A 21,549-nucleotide genomic window follows, 5' to 3' on the forward strand; every position below is an offset into this window, starting at 1 on the left:
ATCAGATCAATCACTCCTTGTTGAATTCTGGATTAGCCACTGAGACTAGCAAAGATCTGGAGAGCACAGTGGGGTTCAAAGGATTCTTCACTGTGCCTCTAGAAGTCACGTAAGCCTCGTACTCAACATCTATCCTGACACTATCTTAGAAAGGAAGGCAGAGGGATTGGGGATGTCCTGAATAAGAGAGCTTGGGTCACTATCCAGAAAAGACGGAATATTACTTAAACAGATTGTTTAAAATAGTGGGACTAAGTTAGAAACAACATTGTACTAAATGAAGTTACTTTTCTTCTGCTTGGTAGGAACTCTGAAAAAGACCTAGTTAATTATAAACAACATAAAAGAGTTACAATTTTTCTGCTCATATGAGTTGAGGTGTGATGAATTTTGCCTTTCTCTTATAATTACTATACATAGCATCTGTGAGGACAAGAGTCACATGACGTACTGCTGGCGTAAAGTAAGTGTCCAAAATCTTTGCTGAGTAAATGAATGAATACTACTTAAGAGTGCTGTACAGATATTTCTTGGACAACCGTTAAGGAAAAGATAATGTTTAATCAACCAGCTGTGGATGTCTGGGAAACTCAACCTCTTACTTTAACCTGACTGTATCATGAGCAGTAAAAGCACTGGCATAAAACCTTATTTCTGCCTCTGGTCCTGTCACTAAATATCTGTGTGGAATGGAGTAAATCTTTCAAGTCTCTGCCTCTTCAACAATTTTTATAGTTATTAGTTTCTTTATGTCTTGAGTAGACATTTTTCAACCATCCACTTATCCATCTATTTATTTGGAAGAATAACTGTTGAAATAATGTCAGCTTTTCAAAAGAAAGGTGTTATTTAATAAACATAGTAATGTTACAAGCCACTCTTAAATAAGAAACCAAAGCCTTTGTTATGATTTGTTTACATTAATTGTGGAAAACTGGCAATAAATCAAATTCTTTCCTTTCTAAAATGACCCTACCTGGGTTATCAATAATTATATCCAATCACTATTTACTGTCCCATCTTTCTCCATATTTAGGTGGAATTTAATGACCCAGTGCTGGGCTCAAGAACCTGACCAAAGGCCTACTTTTCACAGAATTCAAGACCAACTTCAGTTATTCAGAAATTTTTTCTTAAATAGTATTTATCAGTGCAGAGATGAAGCAAATACCAATGGAGTCATAAATGAAGGCTTTGAAGGTAAGTTTGATTCTTCAGAATATTCTAGTTTTCTCTCCACTGTGAACTGAACAAGGTTAAAATGGAATGTACACAGAAGGCATTTTAGGGTAGGCAGAAAGAATAATATACCGGCAGCTTTGTCATCATAATTAGGTGTTTGTGGCATTCCTCTTGGAAAATTATTTGTATTATTAATTGAAAAAAATTAAAAATTTTCATTTTAATTGAAAAACTGAAAAAATAAAGGATACTGCTATGGCCCCTGGATTTATAATCTAAGATAGTAAGGAGGAGAATTAACATGTTAAACTATATTTTCACAAGGTCTGTTCTCCTTCTCCTCTCTCCCCACACATCAGTGTGGACCTCAAGTACAATGTTAATTATAGACTCTTTGCTTATAGTACATTATCATCATTGGTCTATGCATGGCTCCTGTCTTGTTTGTTTGTTTAGCCATTTGATCCCCGTATTCCTCACCTCTTCAATGTCCTCCCTCTCCGTCAGGCAACCATTGTAATGTCTTTAGTGCATATCTTTTCATTTGTATGTTTTCCTGCAAAATGTGTATTGCTTTTTATGCATGAATTTTTTTTCTTTTTTCATTAAGCACTATGTTTTTAAGATCTATCCATGTTGCTAGGTATATATCTAATCCTTTGCTTCAAACTGATGAGTAATTTTGCTACAATTATTGTAGTGGATCAGGCATTGCTAAGATCTAGTCTGATTCTATGACTTTAGTATTTTGGTGATTAAGATAATAATCTTCTGGAAGCATTCTACTATGATGGACAGACTAAGCCTTTTAGTTAAATGTAAATAGACTTAAAACACAGTAGTCAATTCATTTCTAAAGTCACATTTACTGTATGTATGTCTAATTGGCTGCAGAAAAATTAATTTAAAATATTTCTCTTTCAGCTGATCTAGAACTTCTTGTTATTAAAAGTATTAAAAATAAACAAAGGCCCTTTGTTTATTTAAATGCAGATGTCCTTGCTTACAAATGAAGCTGGCAGGATGGACCACAACTTAGAATCTCTCAGAAATTAAGTTTCTTGCTATTTGCAGTGATTGACTATAAAACTGACAGTGCAGGTGAAACCTTTATGTTGAGAGCTTAGAGAGCTACTAGCACACCCTTGATTAAAGAATGGTCCTCTTCTAACAGGGAAGGTCATCCTCTTCAACCCATTTTTCAACTTGAAGAGGGCTACATGTGGGACAGTGGAGGAAGGGGACACTTGTGTAGCCAGGTATCAGCTGAATCAACCCTGGTGATCAGTGGGTGGCAGATGTTGAAGCCAGATTACCCTCACATGAGACCTTCACCTTGAGTGATGCACCTGACTAATAGCAGATAAAAAGAAGCAGCCCATGGACAGACATCTACTTGTCTATGCTTCTTAATACATATTTTGGGTGACTTTGGGTCCATGATATGAACATAAAAGTCTGATCATGTAACTTCTTTAACACAAACTGCTAAGTGACAGATTGGAAAGGTCTGCACATGCCTTGGCCATGTGTCATAACCCTCATTAGAGTAAACCCTATGAATAGTCTCACATTGTTTCTACTCACTATCATCCTGGACAGAACTGATTCTAAGAATGCCAACGGCAGAACACTTGGGAATTCTAGTATTTTCATGGTTTTGTGTCTTACATTTAAGTCTTTAATCCATCTTGAGTTAATTTTTTACATGGTGAGAGATAAGAGTCCAGTTACACTCTTCTGCATATGGCAATCCAGTTTTTCCAGCACTATTTATTGAAAGGTGTGTTTTTCTCCCCAGTGTGTGTTCTTGTTGACTTTGCCGAAGATCAGTTGGCTGTAAATATGTGACTTTATTTCTATATTCTGTATTCTGTTCCATTAAATTATGTTTATTTTTATACCAGTTACAATGCTGTTTGATTACTATAGCCTTGTAGTATTTTTTTAAATTTTTTCATTTTTAATTTTTGTGGGTACATGGTACTTACATATATTTATAGGGTACATGATATGTTTTGATACAGGCATGTAATGTGTAATAACCACATCATGGAGAATGGAGTATCCACTCCCTCAAGCATTTATCCTTTGGTTACAAACCAACTTTTCACCTTCAGTTATTTTAAAATGTGCAATTAAATTATTATTGACATAGTTATCCTATTATGCTATCAAATATTAAGTCTTATTCATTCTTTCTATTTTTTGTACCCAATAACCATCCCCACCTCCCCTACCCAGTCCCTTGCTACCCTTTCCAGCTTCTGGTAACCATCCTTCTACTCTCTGTCTCCATGGGTTCAATTGTTTTGATATTTTTATTTCACAAATAAGTGAGAACACAAGATGTTTATCTTTCTGTGCCTGGCTTATTTTACTTAACATAATGATCTCCAGTTCCATCCATATTCTTGCAAATGAAAGGATCCCATTCTTTTTATGGCTGAGTAGTACTCCACTGTACTATATGTATACACCACATTTTCTTTATCTATTTATCTTTTTTTTTTTTTTTTTTTTTTTTTTTTTTGAGACAGAGTCTCACTCTGTTGTTCAGTTCGGAGAGCAATGGCACGATCTCAGCTCACTGCAACCTCCTCCTTTCAGTTTCAAACAATTCTAATGCCTTGGCATTCTGAGTAGCTGGGACTACAGGCAGTTGCCACCATGCCTGGCTAATTTTTAGTTTTTATTTAGTAGAGACCGGATTTCACCATGTTGGCCAGGCTTGTCTGGAACTCCTGACCTCAAGTGATCCACCCACCTCAGTCTCCTGAAGTGCTGGGATTACAGGTGTGAGCCACTGTGCCCAGCCTATCCATTTATCTACAGCTGGACGCTTAGATTGCTTCCAAATCTTAGCTATTGTAAACAGTACTGCAATAAACATAGACGTGCAGATATCTATTTGATGTACTGATTTCCTTTCTTTTGGACACATACACAGCAGTGATATTGTTGAATCGAATGGTAGCTCTGTTTTCAGTTTTTCAAGGAACCTCCAAACTGTTCTCCATAGTGATTGTACTAATTTACATTCCCACCAACAGTGTATGAGTGTTCCCTTTCTCCACATCCTTGCTAGCATTTGTTATTGCCTCTCTTTTCAATGTAAGCCATTTTAACTTGACTGAGATGATATCTCAATGTAGTTTTGGTTTGCATTTCTCTGATGATCAAAGATGTTAAGCATTTTTTCACATGCCTGTTTGCCATTTGTATTTCTTTTTATTAGAATTATCTATTCAAATCTTTTGCCCATTTTTTGATCAGACTATTAGCTTTTTTCCTATTCAGTTATTTGGGCTCCTTATGTATTCTGGTTGTTAACCCCTTGTCAGATGTAGTTTGCAAATATTTTCTTACATTCTGTGGATTGTCCCCTCACTTTGTTAATTATTTCTTTCACTGTGCAGAAGCTTTTAAAATTTGATGTGATCCCATTTGTTTATTTCTGCTTTGATTGCCTGTGTTTGTGGGGTATTACTCAAGAAATTTTTGCCCCAATTGATGTCCTGGATATTTTCCCCAGGGTTTTCTTGTAGTAGTTTTATGGTTTGAACTCTTAGATTTAAATCTTTAATCCATTTTTATTTGATTTTTATATATGTAGAGAGATAGGGATCTAGTTTTATTCTTCTGCATGTGGATATCCAGTTTTCCCAGCAGCATTTATTGAAAAGATTGTCTTTTCCCCAGTGTATGTTCGTGGCACATTTGTAAAAAATTAGTTCACTGTAGGTGTGTGAATTTATTTCTGTATTCTGTATTCTGTTCTTTTTTTGTGGATGAATAGTATTCAATTGTATATATGTACTGTTGGTCTATGTGTTGGTTTTTATACCAGTACCATGTTGTTTTGGTTACTATAGGTCTTTAGTATAATTTGAATCTGATAATGTGATTCTTTCAGTTTTGTTCCTTTTGCTCAGGATAGCTTTGGCTATCCATTAACTGAGTCTTTTGTGGTTCTATATAAAGTTTAGGATTTTTTTTTCTATTTCTGTGAAGAATGTCATTGATATTTTTATAGGGATTGCATTGAATCTGCAGATTACTTTGAGTAGCATGGTCATTTTAACAATATTGCTTCTTCCAATCCTTGAGCATGGAATACTCTTCCATTTGTTTATGCCTCCTATGATTTTTTTCATCAGTGTTTTGTTGTTTCCCTTGTAGAGAATTTTCATTTCCTTGGTTAATATATTCCTAGTATTTCATTCTTTTTGTGGCTCTTGTAAGTGGCATTGCCTTCTTGATTTAATTCTCAGCTAGATTATTATTGGTATATAGAAATGCACTGCATTTTTGTACAATAATTTTTTGTCCTGAAACTTTATTCAATTTATTTATCAAATCTCAGAGTTTTTTGGTGGAATCTTTAGATTTTTCTAGATATAAGATCATATCATCTGTGAATGCCTTTTGTTAGATGCCCTTTTATTTTCTTTCCCCTGCCTGGTTGCTCTGGCTGGGACTTACAGTACTATGTTGAATATGTGGTGAAAGGGGACATCCTTGTCTTTTTGCAGTTATTAGAGATGATGTTTTCAAATTTCCCTCATTTAGTACAATGTTGGTTGTGAATTTTTCATATGTAGTCTTTATTACTTTGAGATATGTTCCTTCTATGCCTAGTTTGTTGAGAGCTTTTGTTATGAAAGGATGCTAAATTTTATTAAACACCTTTTCTGCATCTGCTGATATGATCATATGCTTTTTGTCTTTCATTCTGTTGATGTAATGGATCATGTATATTCAACATATACACATATGTTGAACTATCCATGAATCCCTGGGAAAAATCTTACTTGATCATAGCGTAGTATCTTTTTCATGTGCTCTTGGATTTGGCTTACCAGTATTTTGTGGAGAATTTTTGCACCTGTGTTCATCAGGGATATTAGTATGCTCTTATCATTCAAAGCAACAAATAAGGCTCAGATTTTTTGTCTGCTGAGGCTCAAATGTTTTTGATTATAATTTTATAGACTTTATTGATTAAATACAATCATGAGCTTTTTAAAAGCTTAAAAGTAATTTTTATGTTATTTTACAACAATCATAAAAACTGCTGATTCCTTTCTGTTTTCCTTTTAACTTTTCCAGTAATTAATCTCAGTAACTGTTCTTGCTGTATTATTTTATAACTGTGTCTACATTTTAAAGATTTTTATTGTAAAAGTAATTCATGTTTATTGTAAAAAATATAAAATTATTTAAGCAGTGTAAAAAGTAAAAGTTTCCTAATTCATCTCCGTCTCACTCCCCAGTGTTAGCCACAGATAAAGGTTTGGTTATATACTTGTAAATATTGTATATACTATCTAGATTCAGAGATTAAATTTAGGTGATCTAAAGGAACTGATGAGCTGTAGATTCTCTAGTAGTTTCTCCAGCATTTTTTAAAATTACAAATAGGCTTTTAAAAAAAATTTGGTGAGAAGATGATTTTGTATTACATCTTCTGCCAGAATCCAGGAGAATAAGCATTCTATGTTGTTATTGAGAAGAAATCCATGTTCTATGAGAGTCCAGAGGAAGGATGCCAAGTCCACACTATTGCAGATGGAGAGTCAAGAAAGGCCATGGGGAAGAGGTTACATATAAGATGAGACCCACTTAGAAGCAGAGGTATGAGAAAAAGAAGCTAAGGCATCCTCTCCATTTCGGGAGAGAAGGAGCAGCATGTAAAAAGGCAGGGAATAATACAGAATGAGGTATTCACAGAACTGCATATAGTTTATTATGCATAAGGGTAGAATGTGGGAAGTGGTAAAATTGGAGGGTTACTGTTCACACTGATCAAAGTAAGGAATGAAAAGTAATGAAAACTGAATTAATGAATGGTAACAGGTTTAGAGAGAAGAAAAGAGAGTCCAGAGTTACCATAGAAGTAAATGCTATCAGACTTGGCAACTAAGTGGGTGAAAAAAAGGAGAAAGTTTGTAAAAAACCAATGCTATTGCTGGAGATAAGGAACATAGGAAGAGGAACAGTTTGCATGAGTTTGGTTTGAGTTGGCTGTTGCATATCTAGGTAGAGAAGTCCAGGACACAGTCGTGATATGGGTTCATACTCAGTTGAAAGGTCTGTCCTGTAAGTGTAGATTGTTAAAGTCTGGGGTGCAGGTGAGGTCATTAAATTAGAGTATATGAAATAAGAAGAGAGTGACAAGTGGGTGGATCCCAGAGAGCAGCCAGTTTATGAGGGGCTTACAAAGATGGTGGACATGGGGAGGAGCAGCCAGAAAGGGAAGAGGAAAGTCATAGGGAAGGTTGTTATGGAAACCCAGAGGAGAGAGGCTTTCAAAGAAGGGAGTGACCAAATGCTGCAGAGAGGTAAAGCAATCCAGAGCGTTGCACAGATGTTACAGTTTACTTGTATTTTAAAATTCAACTCTTTGCTCATGGAATCCTTTTCTTCTAATGTATAAAGACATATTATAAAAGTCACAGAGGCTGCCATAATGGGTGTTAGCAAGCATGAGAGTTTACCTTTACTTTGGGTTTTATTAGAAGTCTCACGGACCCTTGAGAAAATCTTTTCACCATTTTGCATTGCCTAGTTCATCTATGAGACTGCAATAGGTGATAAACAATGCTCACACTCAATATAAAGAATAAAATACCACTGTGAAAGGCTTTTAATTAGAATTACTATTCTAATTTTATTTTAGTACTTTTCTAAGTGCCGCTTACTCTGCTCTGTAGGTTAACTCATTAAATCTTTACAACAGGTTATGAAGTGGGCATTATTATTATCACCATTTTACAGATGAGAAAACAGGTTAGTAACTTGCTCATAATAATACTGCTGAAATAGGGCTAGAGTTTGTCTCCATTGTTGAGCCTTTCCTCTAAGCCTTCACAAAGCCGTGGCTGTGGTAAGGAAATGACCCACACAATCTCCCCGGTTATGTTATCAATAGTGTACTGCACAGCTAGGTATAATGAGAGAAATGATTACTTATAACCTGCTAGAAAATATACACCATCTTTTTTGATTATACCAAATCTATTTAGGTACCAGGTTGTTGGCAGAAAGAATTAAAATTCTAAATAATATTCATAACAATAGAGAAGCAAACAAATTTTCAAAGTAATGATGCAGGAAGAATTTAACAGGGAATATCATCAAACTATTATAATTTAGAAAGTAACAGGCATTTCTGGGCCATGACAGAAATATAATTTTAGGAAAAGAGAAATCGTTTTTCTACTATTTACAATGAATGTAAATCCTGAAGGTAAGGGAAGAAAAGAGATGTGGAAATCACTAAATTGATAATTGAGATTGTGACTGAACAAGAGAGGCAGGGAAGAGAGAAGAAATTGAACAAAAGGCAAAATTTGCATATCTGCAAAGGATAAAATAGTGGAATAGACCCTTCAAGCCAAGCCTAAACTTAATTACTTTTTCAATAAAAGAGAATGTGAATAGTGTACTGCTTTGCAGACTGGTGGGCATATTTGACAAAGCAATAAAATGACTGTCTTCATTGTTGTTGGAGATATATAAGAAGATAAGAAAAGCATTTGGAAGGACTTTTTTAAAGTAAAAAAGTGGGGGCCCTTAGGATAACAAGGAGCAATCATACCATGCCTATCCTATGGTCCTACTGACCTAATGGGGTGGAAAGGGGAAAGAGAGAAGATTAGTAACATATCTGGGCATCTAGTAAAAATATCCCAGTGACTTCATCCAAACATTTGTGTAAACATCACCTCATCAGTCCCAGAGAGTTCTACAGGAAACAAATCTAAATGCTCCTTTGCTGTTCTAAACATAGCCAGTTAGCCAGCATATGTCTAGTCTGTAAATACCCCTTCTTACTTGGAAGTCGTTATTTTAATATTTCTCTCTTAAAGAGGTTGCTGAGTGTATGCTATCTTTGTTCAGGATATCTGCTTTAAGGTCTGCCCATAGACTACTTATTAAATAATTTTTTAAAACAAACAAACAAAACAACCTATCTCTACTATTGCAGTCTCTTGTAAGCTTTTTATGCAACAAGAAGATGTACTAATTGCTGAAACCTTGCCAGGGTCAAGTTACTAAATATTGCTACAAGTACTATAAGCCAATAAAGTAGTTAGCTAATGATTTTTCTTTGACACATGACAGCAGAATTTCAAAAAGAATTTATTTGCCACATATGAAATATCATTTTTCAGACAACTCAACAAGCAAAAAAGTTTAAAAAATTAATATCATGTTTCGGTAGGAAGTTTTCCAATATGCTGTTTCATGGATTAAAGGTATGACAATGAAATAGCTGATATGAGTAGGTAGACTATATTATAGATTTAAGTTTTTGTTGAAATTCTAAATTTTCCTTTAACCTGATTTATTTAAGCCTGTTAAGAACATCCTAATTTCCCCAATTATCAGACTACTGGACTACTTAAATATCTTGTTTTTTTCTAACATTTAAAAATATTTTACATTGCTATTATTACATATAACAAGTTATTCTTATGGGTGTCTTAATAGCTATTAGTGAATATTGGCAATAATCATAACAGTTGAATACCTTCCACAGGTGTTCAACACCCTGATACTAACCAAACTTGGCATCTGATAAAGTTTTTTCTATTCGGGTGTTAATTTTGCAACACAACTAACTATTCACGTGTTTTGAAATACGCTATAATGATGTTTGAACAATGGAGAGAAAAATGGGATGATACCAAAGAGCCTGTGAGCTTCGCTGTCTTGTTCTTCAGCAATTTGGAGAGTCTAGAAAAAGGAACTGCACACCTAATGATCTGGGGAGAAGGGATGTGGTCCACATGCTCTTACAAAATAAGCTTTGGAGTTCAGATGTTAAACCTAATAAATAGGTAGATCCATTAAATTTTTATTGGGAAAAATAGGTACAATTCTACCTCCTGTAGTCTTTTGAAATTATTTTATTTTCTCCATATTTTAATTTAAGTTCATTACAAATAAATCAAACCTGGGTATGTGTTGGGGTGAATGTAGAGGCAATATTGTTTTGTTCATTGCTATATCCATTGATAACTAGAACACAGGCTTGGAATGTAGCAGTCATCAGTAAATATTATATTAAGCAATTAATTTAGCAAATTTTCTAAATCTAGAAAAATCAGTCTTTAAAAGTAGATATTTCAGTTGCTGTGGAGGTATAAAAGAGTAAACACTTTAGACAAAAAAGCACCCTCTTAGGGCCAATTAAGCCCTATCACAAAGACCACGACCTGCTCCACTTGTTAAGGCAGAGTTAATCACCCTTATGCTCCTACTACATTTAAAAATATTCCTTTATTAAAGTACATGTCACCTTTTATAGTAATTGGTCTGCTTCCCTACTAGACTGTAGCAGCTGCAAGGACAAGAAGCATGTTTTATTTATCTCTATATTTCCCATACTCAGGAGTCTTCACAAATGTTTGCTGAACAAATCTATAAAGTTGGTGTTGCTATAATTCTGATGTAGCTTGTATATTATTACAAATAAAGAATTAAATACATGCTAGAATAACAGTCATATTTTTCACAGGTGAAGATGGCAATGTGATTTGCTTGAATTCAGATGACATTATGCCAGTTGCTTTAATGGAAACCAAGAACAGAGAAGGGTTAAACTATATGGTACTTGCTACAGAATGCAGCCAAGGTGAAGAAAAGTCTGAGGGTCCCCTAGGCTCCCAGGAATCCGAATCTTGTGGTCTGAGGAAAGAAGAGAAGGAACCACATGCAGACAAAGATTTCTGCCAAGAAAAACAAGTGGCTTACTGCCCTCCTGGCAAGCCTGAAGGCCTGAACTATGCCTGTCTCACTCACAGTGGATATGGAGATGGGTCTGATTAACAGCGTCATTTGGGAAATACAGAGTTGAGATAAACACTCTCATTCAGTAGTTACTGAAAGAAAACTCCACTAGAATGATAAATGTCATCATGGTCTATGACTCTAAATAAACAGTGCAATGTTCCTGAGTTCTAATCTTGGTTCTGAGAGACATTTGGTTTCAGTTGTAGCAATCCCCATACCAGCTGCCTGACTTTCAGTAGAATTATGAGATGAACACTAAGCAAGTGGAAAGCTTAGGAAGACTCAGAAGTCTGGAAAGGAAACACCGCTTTTCCTCTCCCTTGAGGTGCTTTAGGCTGTTACCCACCTTTCAGTTTGGGCTGTAATATAAATATCTTGGTCACATGTTTGGAAACAGAATAGGTAGGTTCAGGGATCTGAAGAAAAGGCTAAGTAGTAGGCTCAGGGGGTTGACTGAACTACAAATAATCTCAAATGGGACAGAGGAAATGAGAAATAACTCAATACATGCAGAAGAAACCAGCACCTGTGACATGGGAAATCACTTGGAAAGTTATTACTACAATGTTATATGTTATCTTTAATCACTACTGTAAAATATTTTGTATTTTGGAGGCTTACAGCAGTAGATTCAGTCATATTGAAAATAAGACTATGAAGATCTCTAAGTCCTGAAGTTTTGCATTCTGCAATCTTTGAGTTGTATAAAAATCACTCTGACTTGTGCGGTATTATGGAAATTAACTAGCATAAAGATTGCTATTCACCATATCTGTTTTATATATAAAATACTTAAGATTACATTTTGTATCAAATTATGTTTAAAATAAACATAAGTGATTATACAACATTAATTCAAGCTGTGTGATTTTTAGCAACCACATGAAAAAATAAACAATGAAATGAGAACTGTTACCAAAAAAATACTCTTCAGAGAAAAGTTTATCTTAAAACCAAAATATATATTTTGCAGTTGTCCATTTAAATCTTAAAGCCACAATTGCTCTAACAGCGATACCAGTGAAGCCATTCTCTGTGTTATTAAGTTGCAGTGTTCAGGAAGTTTGCTAGATATAGAGAAGAACATTTTGATTATAGCAGTTGCTAAAATCTGCCTTGGAAAAGGATCATGTATCTACTTCCACCTTGGGTAATTTAGTTAATCTTATAATTTGCCTACTACCTGAGAGCCTGCACAGATGATCAGCAAGGAACACAGAGAAGTAAATGTGTTAGTTCTATGTTGAACAGCCCCCAAGTTAAGGTCCAGGATTTGTGGTCACTTGGCCACATCTGATAATCTGCTGAATAAGGCAGGATATTTTGTCTCTGATCTTTTCATCCTCTAATGGGCATTTGCTATTCTTTTTGTTATGCTATGATATGAAGCTCCTTCCTGTGCTGGGTAATTCCTCTGCCTTTATAATCTGGGTGGGAACTGTGTTCCATTCACTCCCCGGCATTTCTTGCAGCAAGGAGGCAGGCATATGACCCAGACCTCACCAAGACTCACCCACCCACCTGCCCCAGGCTTCTAATTGAGACCTAGGGATGCAAAGAATCAGAGGCCATGGCAAGTCTTCTCTGGGGATGATGCCAACTACAATAGTCTGTGTATTAGACCATTTTCAAAGTGCTAGGAAGAAATATCTGAGACTGGGTAATTTATAAAGAAAAAGAGGTTTAATAAACTCACAGTTCCACATGGCTGGTGAGGCCTCACAATCATGGTGGAAGATGAAGGAGGAATAAAGGCCTATCTTCATGGCAACAGGCAAGAGAGCATGTGCAGGGGAACTGCCCCTTATAAAACCAGCAGATTTCCTGAGGCTTATTCAGTATCACAAGAACAGCACAGGAAAACCCATCCCCATAATTCAATTACCTCCTACTGGGTCCCTCTCACAACACATGGAGATTATGGCAGCTACAATTCAAGGTGAGATTTGGGTGGGGACACAGCCAAACCATATCAGTCTGCCTCCTGGCACAAAGGAGTTAGTGGTGCTAGAAGTGGCATCTAGAGTCCAAGGCTAGGAGAGTCAGCAGAGCTAGCCTGGAGCCTGGTGTCTCTGATCACTTGGGCAGCCAGGCTAGGCCCATTCTGTTGTCTGCTCTCAAGTCCTCTCCAAGGTGATGAGAGTTATCCCCATATCCGTTTAATAAATATTTGCCTTTTAAACCAGCTAGAGTCAGTTTCTGTTGCTTGCAGTGAGGTTTTTGCTTTGACAGTGGCATGGACCTTTGGAAGATATAAGAAAACATCAGAAGTGTATAGAAGAATTAAATTTGCAGTATAATACATTTGCATTACAATTTGGGTAATAGAGAATGTATAGGATATCTGAGGGAAATGGCCTACAACATTTTCATGTTTCTAAGAAATAAGTGTGAATTAGCAGTATTTTAAAAATAATTCATAATGAATAATAGTGGTAGAAATATTTAATTCAAAATAAAATAGTGGCTAACAATGTCATGTGTAAAATATAAATAAAAATAATTTCATAAAGTATAGTTTGTTGGTTAATTCTGAAATTATAGTACTACAATTGGAAATTAATTCGAGAAAAAATAGATCTTATAATCCAGAGGAAAAAGTTGACAGTGGCTAAAAATGGCAATTGTTAAAATAAAATTAGCGGAAGAATAAAATCTTATTGATAATTTTTTTTTTTTTTTTTTTTTTTTTAGAAAAGGTTTTGCTCTTTTTTTCAGGCTGGAGTGCAATGGCGCGACCTCGGTTCACTGCAACCTCCGCCTCCTGGGTTCAAGCGATTATCCTGTCTCAGCCCTGCAAGTAGCTGGGATTACCGGCATGTGCCCCACACCCAGCTAGTAGAGACAGTGTTTTTCCATGTTGGTCAGGCCGGTCTCAAACTCCCCACCCCAGGTGATCCGCCTGCCTCTGCCTCCCAAAGTTCTGCCATTACAGGCATGAGCCATCGTGCTCGCCAATACTTTTTTTTAAAATCTGCGTTATGTGACCTAGGAAGACTTGAGAGAAGTAATGACTCATAAAGACAGATCTAACTGGTAATGAATCTAACCATCATTTCAAATTGTTCAAGGAAAAGAATCCATAAGAAAAATATTTAAATAAGTTGAAATGCAATTTAGAGTTGGAAGCAAATGCTATGTTGTTTATGGTTTAACACTGCCAATTGAGGAAACATTTATCTAGATAAAATTAATATGTTGATATAATTCTGATTAAAATGCTTTACTCTGAATGTTCTTGAGAAAAAGTCTATTTTTGGGCCTAGATGCACTCTATGTTGCTTACCTATATTGGCTTTCACCTTCCTATTGGGATCTCCTGGCCTATTCTTTTCTGCTTACTAAATCTCACTCAACGTTTATAACCAGCTCCTATTCTAACTTTTTGGAAAGGCCTGCCCCTAACCCTCTCCTTTCTCAGAATTACTGTTGCCCTTAATGTCTTTAAATCTCATTTGGCAGTAATCACAAGTCTTTTCCATTCTATTTCTATGCATTTACCTACTCAAATAAATTGCAAGCGTTCTGAAGATAGAATGGTGTCTTTTACTCCTTTATAGATTCTCTAAGCCAAAATAGGTATTTGCTTTTAATGGATTGATCAATTGATTTTATCATCATCTTCTTCCAGCCTATTTCAGAACAGGTCCTTGCTTATGGCTCATACCAGGAATACCAGAAAATTGGTCTAATCCCACTGGGGACTCATGAGGATTCTTTCAATAATGAGTTATCACTTGAGACCTGGACAGATTACAGACATTGGGGAACTGCTTTAAGGTTCACATCAGACATAGGTGGCGCCCAAACTTTTGGAAGCCTTTGAAAAAATAGTGAACATATGCTAAAGGAAACAAACATTTATTTTATCATTCTCAGTTTCTACCCTGCCCCAAACCCACCTTTTAACCTCAGAATAGTCTCTGTGAATCTAGGATGAATGTTAGGGTGTCCTTGACTTCTCTTTGATACTCCTTGGTAAAAGGAAGCCTGTCCAACTTTCCTTTTGGCAGCTGGTCAGGGTTACAGGGAGCCTGAATCAGATGACCTGTCCTGATCCTTTTGGGCTTCTTCACATACAACTAGAGAATGAAGGGGCCAAATTATACCTCCCAAACATTGCTATGAATATTTTAGGATATTTCCTTTCAGTTTTTTCTCCCCACTATGAGCTTATTTTCATGCTGGAATAGTTGTAGTTGTACCTCTCCTAGTTTTATTCACTTAGCATTATTACATAAACTTTCCCTCTGTTACATAATCTTTTGTATGTGTTTCTGATGGCTGCATAAAATCCCTTAGGATGGATCTACTATGGTTTACTTCTCCTTTGTAGATTTTCAATTCATTAATTTACATATTTAATAAAAATATTGAGTGGCTAAAATGCAGAATGCATTGTTATAGGTGCTAAGAATAGAGCATTAAACAGCAAAGCCTGTGACTTGATGGAGGTTACATTCCAGCATTGTAGTTGGAGAAGGAGACATAATAAATTATATATATATATATATATATATATTTTATGTATATATATATATATATATATATATACACACACAGACAGGTGAGGAACAAACTCAGCATTTGATATAGTGTTGCAGTGCTTGAGATATTTAAGTGCTCAGTCAAGGTGGGTCTGTTGAGAAAACCTGGTGCCCTGACACACAGAATAAAGGTATCTAGATAAATACCTCAAAGATTTTGGCTCAGCAGACCCTTCTGATACCTCAGAGCTTGTAGAGGTGGCCCACTCCTCCAAAGTAAGAGCCAGCACTTTCTCTGTAGAGGAAAATGATAGAGGACTTTTCTCAACCAGGCAACTGGTGTGCCCTCAGGAACCACATTCATCTCTCTCGACAGCCAGGTTGATAACTATGCTGGATAAATCTCAGTATAACTTGACTAGAGATATTCTGGGTCTGATAAGGAAGGAAAGAGATTACATCTCATAGGAGCTCCAGGAGTTAGCTAACATGCACTGGCAGGAGTGAGGGGGCTAATGCTGGGATTGCATTCTGAAGGTGCTTGGTCAAGGGGATGGAAAGGTAAGACTGGGTAAGCAAGAATTCATTCACTGGGTGAGGCTTTCTTGGGATGTGAGATTTAACATTCTGGAAAAGACCAATGGAGATGAGACAAATTTGTGGCTAGGATGGTTTCAGAATCCAGAAGAAAACAAAGGCCCTTTCTGAGTTTCCCTGTCAAAAGGTGGAGGAAGGAATTCAAAGGCTGAGGAGTGAGAATGCTGATGTGGACATACAATGTGAAGCCAGAAGACCCACCAGAGGATGCAGCATTCACCAAGATCATCAAGAATGCACTGATGAAAGGGGTCCCACAAGCATCATGAAGAAGCTCAGTGATGGTCTCCCATGCAGGCAGAGCTGTTGGCAGGAGAGGCAGATCCAGAGCTGAGTTTGTTAACATCCATGGTCACAATGCAGGCCTAAAGCAATAGAGGGCAGATGGCTGCACTTGATCACCAAAAGCCAGGGGATCCTCATCACCAATGACAGAAAGGAAGCCAAAGGGGCTTAACTACAGATAGTTGTGGAGATGGTTAATAAAGCATGTATTAGTTTCTTCTCACACTGCTATGAAGAAATACTTGAGACTGAATAATTTATAAAGGAAAGATGTTTAATTGACTCACAGTTCTGCAGAGCTGGGACGGCCTCAGGAAACTTACAATCATGGCAGAAGTGGAAACAAACATGTCCTTCTTCACAGAATGGCAGGAAGGAGAAATGCTGAGCAAAGGGGGAAAGCTCCTTATAAAATCATCAGACCTAGTGGGAACTCACTATCAAGAGAATAGCATAAGGGTAACCCTTATGACTCAATTGAGTCATCCCCATGACTCAATTACTTCCAACCAAGTCCCTCCAATGACACATGGGGATTGTGGGAACTACAATTCAAGATGAGATCTGGGTAAGGATACCTCCAAACCATATCAAAGCATGTTATCCCGAGGGCAGCCAGTCCTTAACATCCAACATCTGTAGAAGGCTTTATTAGTCAGGGTTCTTAAGAGAAACAAAACTGATAGGATATTTAGATACATGGTAGATATAGATATAAGATAGACAGATAGATAGATAGATAGATAGATAGATGAGAGGGGATTTATTAAGAGTATTGGTTCTCACGATTATGGAGGCTGAGAAGTCCCGTGATTTGCCACCTGTAAGCTGTTAATCTAATGAATTTGGTAGCCTGACTCAGTCCAAGTCCAAAAGCCTGAGAACCTGTGGGGAGCAACTGGTGGAATTTCCTGAGTCTGAAGGCCAGGGAATCTGGAGTTCTAATGGCCAAGAAAAGGAGAATATGAGTGTCCCAGCTGCAGAAGAAAGAGTAAGAGCAAATCAGTTTTTCCTCTGCCTTTTTGTTCTATCCAGGCACCCAGCCTACTGGATGATGCCCATCCACATTAAATATGGAAAGATGTTTCTTCTTAGTTCAGTGATTCAAATGTCAATCTCTTTCAGAAATGCCCTTTCTGACAAATATAGAAATAATGTGTTACCAGCTACCTGGGCATCTCTTAATCCAGTTAAGTTGACGCCTAAAATTAACTATCACAAAAGTAAAAATGTGACCCCTAAAGTTAATGATCACAAAGGCAAAAATGAAGAAACAGGGGGCTGACGTGGTCTTTCTAATAAAAATCATGATCCTTGCTCAATTCCCAGACCTGAGCCAGTTTTGGAATCTGCAACTCATTGACTGACAATTCCTGGGTGGAAGGACCCTGCAATATGATCGCAGCACATACTGCAATGGGAACTATGGCCATTTACTTCAGTGACTGTACACTGAAGAAAGGGGAAATTCCCAGACATTTCAGACAGTTGGATACAGGGTCTGAGTTGATATGGGTATCCAGAAACCTGATGCATCATCGTAGTCCCTCTGTTGAAGTGGGGCTTATGGGAGCAGGTATTAAATTACATCCTGGCTAAAATCTAACCTATGATGTGTCCACTCAGTCCACAGCCCCACCCAGTGGTCATTTTCCTACTTTTTAAATGTGTAATTGGGATCAACATACTTTGTAGTTGGCATAACCCCCTCACTGGATCCTTGGCCTGTGTGGTAAAAGATACCACAGTGTGGAAGCCCAAGTGGAAACCTTTAAAACTGGCCCCTTCTTTCTTCCCCTCCCTCAGCCCAAATTGTAAATCGAAAATAATGCAAATCTCAGGGGGATGACAGTGATTAGTGCCACTATTAAAGATCTAGAGATTTCAGGGTTCATGGCTTCTATCATATCTCCATTTAATTAACTAGTCTCCTGACGAAACTGGATAGATCCTGGAGAATGACTGTGTAGAATACCATAAGTTAACCCCAATAATGGCCTTATTTACAGTTGCTATGCCAGATGTATATTTGCTAGAATATATTAATAAGGCTTCAAGTGCATGGTATGTGTCTTGACATTTGGTTCACAGAGGATCCGAACTTATCATCTTACTGAGGATCATCTTATTGATAAGACAATTCAAAGGGCTACTTACTGACAACTGCTCTTAAAGTTTAAATATAAGGAGCTAACAAGTTTATGTGTAGGGAAAGCTAAATTAGAGAGGGGGAAGGATAAAACGAAAAGGTAAATGGAAAGTGCAAAGATGACTCATTTAAAGCATTTTTCCACTTAAAGGGAATGGAGAACTGAGGTGGCAACTGGAAGAAGAGAGATCAAGGGAGATTTTGTCTTGGGGTTTGTGTGTGTTTTAAAGACAGGAAATATTGCAGCCTGTGTTATTAATGGGAATGATTCAATAGAGAGGAAAAAGAAATAATGCAGGATGACGAGAAGGTAATTGTCGAAATGATACCTTTGAGAAGAAGACAGAGATTGAGGCTCAGGATATAAGGGCAGGAAAATGATATCTGATACTAATTGGCTCCTATTAAATGTGATAGAATCTTTCTCCACTCCTTTTAATGAGAGATTTTCTTTAATGAAGCAGGCTTCGAGCCAGGCTTTATTTTTCTAAGTTGCACTCCAAACTTCAGATCAACCTATATTTTAAAATTTGTTTAAACATCATAAAATATTTTAATACACTGTGTTTTTTTTCATAATTGGTAGTACCTTCTCGATGTACTTAATATCTAGCTAAGGTTAAAAAATATTATCAGTCAAGGGTCAACAGAATGATCTGTAGGACTGCTGCAACCTCCGAAGTCCTAAACTTGTATCATGTGATGTTGTTGTTACATAAGTGCCAAATAAGCCGCGTAGACTTTAGGTGGTGAGCGCTCCATAGCGGTGAGACCACATACTGTGGTGTGATGTGGAGACAAGGTTTTGTGGAAGAGACAGAAGTAATCAAGACTTAAAGAACAGATAGCATTTGAATAAGTTGGCAGTGAAGGTGAAGGTTTTCTAATCTGCTGGAAGGTAGGAATTCACAAGGACCTTCTGTGGAATATGAAAAAATGTTGCAGACTGCTCAGGGGAACAGTCAACCAGAACAATTGTGTTTAGGTACTCTGGTAACTTCTTGTATACCAGTGGGCTGAGGCCTTACCCAACCGTGAGCTTGATATCCTCCTGAAAACTTAGACGAGATAGTTCTAAGTTCATTCTGATAATTGATACAGAGATACAGGATAGGCAAGCACAATAAATAGATCAGTATACTAAAAGCTATCATGCAAAGCATTTTTTAGTGTCACTTCTTGAGCTTTTTCTGTTTACAATAAGGAGAGTGAGAATAAAGGGTATGTAATTGAGTTCAAGCTAGAACTTCCTCTGATAAAGAAGAAAAATAAATATGTACCCTAAAATAACACTAGAAAATGTAGCCAGAAGCTTTTGTGATGTGAAAAATATATACTATTAAACTGTATACATTATTTTATTTTAATGTTTAATGTGTTGCCCTTGTTGTTCTGTGACACAGGAATATTCAGTGGTATCTGTACTTGCTGCTTCGTTCTCTTAAGACCCAAAGCTTACAGCAATTGGCAGCAAGCGTATATATTTTGACTGTGAAGCATTATTTTTCTTTTTTAGTTTCAATCCTTTATATCTCAAGCAAAAAGAAGAGATGGCAGTATCCCATGAAAAAGTTTTAAATTTTGTCTTATCTATAATGACACCATTCCTTAAGCATCAAATGACCAGACATCCCAAGTTTCAACGGGAGATGATGGTGTCTGGTGTTACTGTTTTAATTTATTAACTAAATGGTTTGAAACTGTTAAGTATAAAATTGTGAATAATTTTTCATCTCAACAATTCCAATTGAATATAACCTCATAGGTGTTTTCTCTCAGGGTGTTTTTCCCCAGATCATTTCTTATGCCTTTAAAAACATATAAGTGAAGAATATGTTTTTAAAAGAAGTATTTGAACAAGGAAGAATAAACATCATTAAGTTCTGTTCTTTATGTTTTTTACCAACATCTGTCTGTCAGTGACCTTTTGTCAGTTTCTGAGTGTGGAGGAAAAACTGCCTGAGGTAAAAATGGGGTTTGACACTCCACAATGCAAGGTGGAATACAACTAATACAGCACCTTTAGGCAGTGCTTCCAAAGGCATCAGGAAATTCCATCAAAAAGCTGGTACAATGGGAAACAGTCATTTGATACTAGAGGAAAATTATCCAATTGCTTATACATTGGGTATAACAGATTACACACTGGGTGAAATACTCTTAGAAGAAAAAAAAAAAACATGAAATAGGATTGTACCGGTAAAAATAAATTGAAAAATAAATCATTTTATTTTCTTTTCCATGCCATTTCTCAATAATACCATTATTGCTAAAGGACCAATAATGTAGTTGCTAAAAATAGGAACAAGGCTGTAGTTTGGGAATTAGCAGGAAAGGAAATAAGTTTGGGACATTCCCATCAATGATCCCAGTCATAATTGTTTCTAGCAAGTTTGTGCTTAGAATTTTAAGATCCCTAATTTTTGTTTCTGAGTGAAAAAAAATTTATATGAAATATTCTAAAGAAGCTTCCAAATTATAAGGTAAATGGAATATTTTCCTAGTTGTAAGTATGGTAGAGATTAAAGTATGTACTCCAAAAGCACATGTTGGTAAAAATGTCTAATTGCCTGCTAGATCATTTAGAGTGGTGCAAATATTGATTAGGAATAAAAAAAGTTTTAATTCTTTAGTTTCATTTTGAGAGTTTAGTTTACCTTTAACCTAAATTTCATACATGTAATCATAATTATATACTTATTCATTTATACATTTTTGATAGGAAGTAGAAACAACTATGAGAAGATAGTTTGAGCAAAGCCGTTGTAGCCATTTTGCAGCACTTGGAGATAAGCAGAGGTAGAGCTTACTGAGTCTAAGGACAAAACAAAGGAATAGGAAATATGCTGCTGCTGCTTTTCTAGGTGAAATAGCTGAATTCCAGTAAGGCTGAGGAAATTCGAGTGGCTCCATTTCGTTTTACAGGAGCTTAGTTTCACAAGAATACACCAGAAACTCACAGAAATACTGTAATTTGAAGTAGATCTGACACTGTGTTCTGGAGAACTTCAGATTTTTCTCCTACTGAGCTAACTCATTTTTTTA

General features: G+C 36.4%; 1 protein-coding gene across 3 annotated transcripts in view; it reads left to right on the plus strand.

Annotated features, from left to right (window-relative positions):
- The window catches only part of ROS1 (ROS proto-oncogene 1, receptor tyrosine kinase), a 139,920-nt gene extending 128,398 nt beyond the window's left edge, over window positions 1-11,522 (plus strand). For all 3 annotated transcript variants that reach the window (XM_032274959.1, XM_032274956.1, XM_032274957.1), the window contains exons 43-44: window positions 1,037-1,200; window positions 10,712-11,522. In XM_032274959.1, the coding sequence (XP_032130850.1) occupies window positions 1,037-1,200; window positions 10,712-11,022 (475 nt within the window). In that variant the 3' untranslated portion in view covers window positions 11,023-11,522. The remainder of the gene's footprint in view (window positions 1-1,036; window positions 1,201-10,711) is intronic.
- The last annotated feature ends 10,027 nt before the right edge of the window (window positions 11,523-21,549 follow it).

The sequence above is a fragment of the Sapajus apella genome, unplaced genomic scaffold (assembly GCF_009761245.1).
Source record: "Sapajus apella isolate SASKATOON/1434 unplaced genomic scaffold, GSC_monkey_1.0 scaffold6, whole genome shotgun sequence".
NCBI lineage: Eukaryota > Metazoa > Chordata > Mammalia > Primates > Cebidae > Sapajus > Sapajus apella.